General features: G+C 43.2%; 1 protein-coding gene across 2 annotated transcripts in view; it reads left to right on the top strand.

Annotated features, from left to right (window-relative positions):
- Positions 1–5,270: 5,270 nt before the first annotated feature.
- Positions 5,271–7,109, top strand: part of LOC126992841 (basement membrane-specific heparan sulfate proteoglycan core protein-like) — a 51,225-nt gene continuing 49,386 nt past the window's right edge. For both annotated transcript variants that reach the window (XM_050851666.1, XM_050851665.1), the window contains exon 1: positions 5,271–5,389. In XM_050851666.1, coding sequence (XP_050707623.1) covers positions 5,275–5,389 — 115 coding nt within the window. In that variant the 5' untranslated portion in view covers positions 5,271–5,274. The remainder of the gene's footprint in view (positions 5,390–7,109) is intronic.

The raw sequence follows: 7,109 nt of genomic DNA, 5'->3' as shown, positions 1-7,109 counted from the left end.
TATCATCCTTTGTCTTCCGGTCATCTGGTGTGCTTGTTTCCACTTTCCCTTTCATCAAGTTCACTGTCTAGCCCTACCGTCGAAATCTCAATCATTTACCAACCACATTTCCTCCTGTCCTTTCCTTACCTGTCTTCCTGTCACCTCGTTATACTGTCCACCGTCCCTTTCAAGCCCGGTGCCTGTCTAACCCAAACGTCGAATTTCAATAGCGTATCAACCACAGCCACTCCCGTCCACTCTACTTGTCTCCAATCACTATCTGTCTTCCTGTCATCTCGTTATACTGTCCACCGTCCCTTTCAAGTCCGGTGCCTGTCTAACTCTAACGTCGAAATTTCAATAGCGTATCAACCACAGCCAATCCCGTCCACTCTACTTGTCTCCAATCACTATCTGTCTTCCTGTCGCCTGGTTCCTGTGACCGTATTCCCTTTCCCTTTTCAGCCCGGCGTTCACCGTCACCCTTCCCTCTGCTGCAATCACGCCCACCCCTCGCCAGTCACCAAGCCAGCCTACCAGTCAGCCAGTCAGTTCGTCCGCCTCTCAGCTTAAGGGTCACGCTGCTCCTCGGTCGTTCCCTTGATTCACGCGTTAAACTTCAAACACACGTAAAATATCCTTCGTTCTTCGTTCCTATACCAACCGTTCCCTGCAGGTCGATAAATATTCCAAGACTCCCCCTTCTGGCTCCTCCACCTGCGACTTTTTCTCAATCACCTTTTCCTCCTCCTTCTCCTCCTCCTCCTCCTCCTCCTCCTTCGCTTTGAGTTACGCAATTTACGAGCGCGTGTGTCTCCCTGAGTCCTAAATGCGGGAATAACATGTACTTGAGGAGACATAACCTTAAGATATGCACTCATACGGAATGCTCGACGCTCGGGGTAAACAGAAAGAGAAGGAGGAGGAGCGGGAGAAGGAGGACGAGGAGAAGAAGGAGATAGATAAATAGATACATACAGAAAAATAAATACAGATGGAAATGGAAAAATAGATTGATAGATAGTTGGTAGAGACAAAGTGTAAGAGATAGACTGAGAACGAGAAAGAGAGAAAGAAAGGGGGAGGGGGGAAGGCGGGAGAGGACGGAGTCATTAACCTAGCTTCAAAGTCTTTTCGTCCTATTCCATTTTTAATTAATGACAAAAGAAAACTCTCGGAGGGACTATTTCAGTATTAAAAAAAACCCACACAATATAAAACAAAACAACAATATATCCTGCACACACACACACACACACACACACACACACACACACACACACACACACGGAGTCGACTGCTAACACACCTGCCAACCGGAATCTCCTTTATCATCCGTCATTTTTAACTGGAGCCGGCAATACTTTTTGAATTTTTGCTCCCCGGCTCGAATATCAACCTCCATTATTCCCCGTAAATATTTGCTCCCTTTCAACTTATTTCGGACCCTCTTTTTTTCCCCACCTTTACCTGTCCGTTAATTAATAATCTTTACGCATGCTTCGAATTTTCCCTCAACTCATTTGCTTTCTCTTTGTTCCGCCACGTGAGGAAATCCAACTCTCTTTTCCTCTTTTTCTCCGTTTTTTTTCTTTTAATTATTTTTCGTCCTTCCTTCACTCTTTCCCTCTTTTTTTTTAACATTTTCACGGGCGTTTTACTTATTTCCTTTTGGTGCTTTTTTATTTATTTTTATTTCGTTGCAGCTACACACGCTACCCCTCCCCTCTTTTTACCTTCCTTCTCTCTCTCGCTCTCGTTTTCCTCCTTTTTTTCATACTACATTCTCTTCAGCTCTCTCTTCACTCACATGTCTCCCTTCCTCTCTCCCTCTCCCTCTCTCTCTCTCTCTCTCTCCCTTTCATCTGTCTTTATTTTGGACTTCTCATCTTCTCTCGTCCATTCTGACTAGCTTTCCTACTTCCCCTTCGTGTATTTTCGCTATTCTTCAAGCACCTCTCGTATATCCTTCCTTTTCCTCTATTTCAGTGTGTGTGTGTGTGTGTGTGTGTGTGTGTGTGTGTGTGTGAGTGTGTTTTATTTTACTCATTCACCTTCTGTCTCTTTTCTCTTTTTTTTTTTCAGTCAGTTTCTCTCTCTCTCTCTCTCTCTCTCTCTCTCTCTCTCTCTCTCTCTCTCTCTCTCTCTCTCTTCCCCCCCCTTCCCCCCTTTGGCAGATTCAATTGCCGCAGTTCACTCTCCCATGAAGTTAGTTTGCCGGGGACTGTTATAGAAAGCTCATTGTTTTTTTGTCATCGTAATTGAGAAACGCGAGAAAAAGAAGATCAAAATAAAGAAGCTGCATTTAGGGAGCACTGAATCGGGTTATATTGCTCTTTACAGCGGCGACGAAAGGAAGATAGAAGGCGAGGCATAAATGATTGTGTGGGGAAGGATGATGATGATTATTGGGGCGTTCTGTTCTTGGCGCCGAGACTGCAGGGTCATATGGCGCTGTGGGGGAAGGGAGGAGAAGAGAAGAAAAGGAGTAGAGGAAGAGTAAAGAAGGACAAGAACGAGGGGGAAAAGAATGATCACAAAGCAAGTGAATTTTAAGCACTGAATCTGATATGTTACTCTTTACAGAGGCGACGAAAGAAAGCGAGGTATAAATGATGGAGGGAAGGGAAGAGAGGAAAAGAAGAGGAGAAGGGGTAAGAGAAGGGTAATGAAGGACAAGAACGAGGGGAAAAAGAATGATAACAAAGCAAGTGAATTTTAAGCACTGAATCTGTTATGTTACTCTTTACAGCGGCGACGAAAGAAAGCGAGGTATAAATGAGAGGGGGAAGGGAAGAGAGGAAAAGAGGATGATAAGGGGTAGGAGAAGGGTAATGAAGGACAAAAACGAGGGAAAAAAAAAAAGATGATAATAAAACAAGTGAATTTTGAGCACTGAATCTGTTATGCTACTCTTTACAGCGGCGACGAAAGAAAGCGAGGTATAAATGAGAGAGGGGAAGGGAAGAGGAGAAAAAGAAGAAGAGGAAGAGGGATAGGAGAAGGGTGATGAAGGACAAGAACGAGGGAAAAAAAAAATAGATGAAAATAGAGCAAGTAAATTTTGAGCACTGAATCTGTTATGTTACTTTTTATAGCGGCAACGAAAGAAAGAGAATTATAAATGAGAGGGGGAAGGGAAGAGAGGGAAAGAAGAGGAGTAGGGGTAGGGTGAAGAAGGACAAGAACGAGGGGAAAAAAGCAAGTGAATTTTGAGCACTGAATCTGTTATATTACTCTTTACAGCGGCGACGAAAGAAAGAGAGGTATAAATGATGGAGGGAAGGGAGGAGGAGAGAAAGAAGAAGAGGAGGAGGGGTAGGAGAAGGGTGATGAACGACAAGAACGAGAGAAAAAAGGTTATTATAAAGCTTGTGGATTTTAAGCACTGAATCGGTTATCACTCTTTACAGCGGCGACCAAAGAAAGAAACCGAGGCATAAATGAAGGGGATTGGAGAAGGAGAAAAGAGAAAGAAGAGTAAGAGGAGTCTGGGAGGGGTAATGCACGACAAGAAAGAACAGAAAATAGATCTAAAAATAGCAACTAAATTTTGGGAACACTGAATCGGTCATTACTCTTTGCAAAGGCGACAAAGGAAAGAAGGCGAGGCATAATTGATTTGGGGGAAGGGACGAGGAGAGAAATAACAGGAGGAGGAGGACTAGGGGGAAAGGTAAAGAAGGGATGCACGGTAACTAGAACGAAGGGGAGGGAAAGGGAAAAAGAAGAGGAGTGGATTAATTGGAGAATGACTAAAATAAGAGGGACATAGAAGGTAAATAGGGAAGGAAGAACATAAGAGGAAAAGCTACTGAAACACAGGGAAGAATAAGACGAAGAAGAAGGAAGAATACAGGAGGAAAAGCTACAGAAACACAAGGAAAAATAAGAATAATAAGAAGGAAGAACACAAGAGGAAAAGCTACAGAAACACAAGGAAAAATAAGAATAAGAAGAAGGAAGAATACAAGAGGAAAAGCTACTTAAACACAAAGAAGGGATGCACGGTAACAAGAACGAAAGGGAGGGAAAGAGAAAAAAGAAGAAATGGATTAATTGGCGAATGACTGAAATAAGAGGGACGTGAAAGGTAAATAGGGGAGGAAGAACACAAGAGGAAAAGCGACTGAAACACAAAACGCAGGTAAAGGGAGGAAGGTATCAGGTCCTCTCTTTCGGCCACTCCTCTAACTCTTTTTAGGAGCAGTGAGTAGCGGGCTTTTTTTTTTTTCATTATTGTTACCTTGTTTTTATGCCCTTGAGCTGACTCCTTTGCTGTAAAAAAAAAAAGTACGCCAGCAACTCGATTCAAAAGTGTTACGATAAAGTAGAAACGTTTTGGATTAATTAAAGAAAAAAAGGGAAGAGACAACGTTTGCATGGATAAGAGCTACAACTTGGTGGTGAGGTAGCGCGTAGAAACGGCAACCCTGGAACGGGGAACGAACATTTTTGTTTGTTAACTGGAAATACTACACACTCACACTCACACACACACACACACACACACACACACACACACACCATATCGACTTTGTACTTTTTTGGTGTAGTGTAGTAAGGGAAGAACATGATTCTCTCTTCCATACCAGAGTTGTGTTGGACCATCTGACAACAGGTAAGCTCAGGTGGAACAGGAGGAGAATAGAGGGAGAGAGGAAAGTGAAGGTATTTGATGTTAGCTTTGATAGAGGAGGAGAAAGGCTATAGGTAGACGAATAGAAAAACACAGGTAGAGGGAGAGAGTGAGGGAAACAGATATGCAGACAGAAGGGATAAAGGTAGAAACAAATAGACAAAGAAAACACAGGAAAAAATAGATAGAGATAGATAGATAGAGGGAGAGAGAAACAGACATGCAGACAGGGAGAAGGATAAAAGTTAAACAAATCGAAAGAAACAAAGAAAACACACACACACACACACACACACACACACACACACACACACACACACACACACACACACACACACACACACACACACACACACACACACACACACACACACGCAACAAGGTAATATCAACACGGGGAGGCATTTTAGTACTGCAGGCCCGGCACAGACGAACGAAAAACAGCGCTTTAATTAATACGAACAGCAGAAATTCATTTATTCCTCCACTTTTACTGCCTGGGATCACGTGTGTGTGTGTGTGTGTGTGTGTGTGTGTGTGTGTGTGTGTGTGTGTGTGTGTGTGTGTGTGTGTGTGTGTGTGTGTGTGATCCCCTTCCTTCCCTCCCTTCCCTCCCACTAACAGGTCTATCTCTCTCTCTTCCCTTAGGTGCCATGGAGGGAGAAGGGCGCTACCTGGCCACGCCCCTCGCACCTGTCCGCCCCGCCACACCTCTGCCAGGCCCTCCGAACTCACCTGTCGCTACCTACGCTATGGAGAAGCCGTCAGGTAAGCTATGATACGCACCTGATCTTATACTTTCGTTCTATAGCTAGACAAATACGATACAAAAAGCTCTTAAGAACCTGTTCCTAATTGAGCGAAGGTGAAATAGATCAATCCACATGAAGTATTAATATAACTTTACAAAACATATTTCTAGAAAGCCATTTAAGTATGTTTTAGAACCTTTACTTACCCTTTTGTTCTATGGCTAAACAAATGCGATACAAAAAGCTCCTTAAAAATCGGTTAACAATTCCGTGAAGGTGACAGGTAGATAGACAGGAGAAGCAAATATCACTGTACCAATATTAACATGTATTTCTAGAGAGGTATTAAGTTTGTTTTACCTGACCGTTGAAACATAATATGGAGTTATTGTGCCTTAATAAGCTATCTTGCAACACTGAATTGGGGGCTAATCAAAAGCCATCTATCTATTTCTCGCTATGTGTCAGTGTCCGCCTTTAACATGTCCACACACACACACACACACACACTAACATAAACCCACACCCACACACACGCACACACACACACTTTCCTGTCACATTTCGATTAGTTTATTTCCACTCTCAGAAAACGAGCTTCAACTTGCAGAAAATAGTGTGAAAGCGAAAGAGAAATGGTCGGAGGTAAATTGTTTTAGTGGAGAGTAAAGGTGGAGGAGGGAGAATCGGCGCATTAGTTAAAAAAATTGCATTGATTGGCTTGGTCAGACGCGAACACGTGAGGGAGAAAATGTGTGTTCAGGGTCAGGCCGATCAAGGTCGCGTGGAGGTCAGCTCAGCGTTATCAGGTTCTCGTTTATGATCATTGGCGTGATATTTTCGCCGCCTTTGTCAGGTCAATCCTCTTTTTCTCTCCTCTAATCTCCCTCGCCAGTGAGCTATTTCTATTTCCATTCTCGCAGATTCACATCGGCTTGAAAACTCTCTCTCTTTATAATAGTTTGACCTACGAGAGAGAGAGAGAGAGAGAGAGAGAGAGAGAGAGAGAGAGAGAGAGAGAGAGAGAGAGAGAGAGGTGAATGAAAGGGAACAACGTAATTGGTGCAATGAAATTCGAGTGTGTAAAGATGTAAACAGAGACGTGTGTGTGTGTGTGTGTGTGTGTGTGTGTGTGTGTGTGAGTGTGTGTGTGTGTGTGTGTGTGTGTGTGTGTGTGTGTGTGTGTGTGTGTGTGTGTGTGTGTGTGTGTGTGTGTGTGTGTGTGTGTGTGTGTGTGTGTGTGTGTGTGTGTGTGTGAGTGCGTAAGTGTGTGTGAGTGTAAGAAGGAGAAAGAAAGGAAGAGAGAACGAAAGAAATTGAAAGAGAAACAAAATAAAAAAATTGAAAGAAAAATATACTACCTACGCTTTCACACTAACACCTTCATCAGTAAGTAAGGAATTCAGGGAAGCCCACAACGAGACCTCACAACCGTAGGACGCAATTAAAACACCACCTGCGAGAAATTAAATGACACACCTGGCGAAGAATACGCAAAATTAAATGGAAAAATCTCGCTACTCTGAAATGAAGGAACTATAACTGAATGACATGTCTTCGAAGCTTACCTGGAACGCCACTGTGCAACGCAAGTCAAGGAAATACGCAGACAAAAGGTTTCAGGGCAAATACTTACAAAATCCGATGAAAAAGGTGAATAGGGAAAATATATAACCTTGCGAATCTATACTGAATAAGTTTTGCGATGTCCATAACACGGCGCAGTGACTAGAGTC

The sequence above is a fragment of the Eriocheir sinensis genome, unplaced genomic scaffold (assembly GCF_024679095.1).
Source record: "Eriocheir sinensis breed Jianghai 21 unplaced genomic scaffold, ASM2467909v1 Scaffold508, whole genome shotgun sequence".
NCBI classification, from domain to species: Eukaryota; Metazoa; Arthropoda; class Malacostraca; order Decapoda; family Varunidae; genus Eriocheir; species Eriocheir sinensis.
Note: the sequence above shows the minus strand (reverse complement) of the source record. Positions and strands in the feature narration are given on the sequence as shown.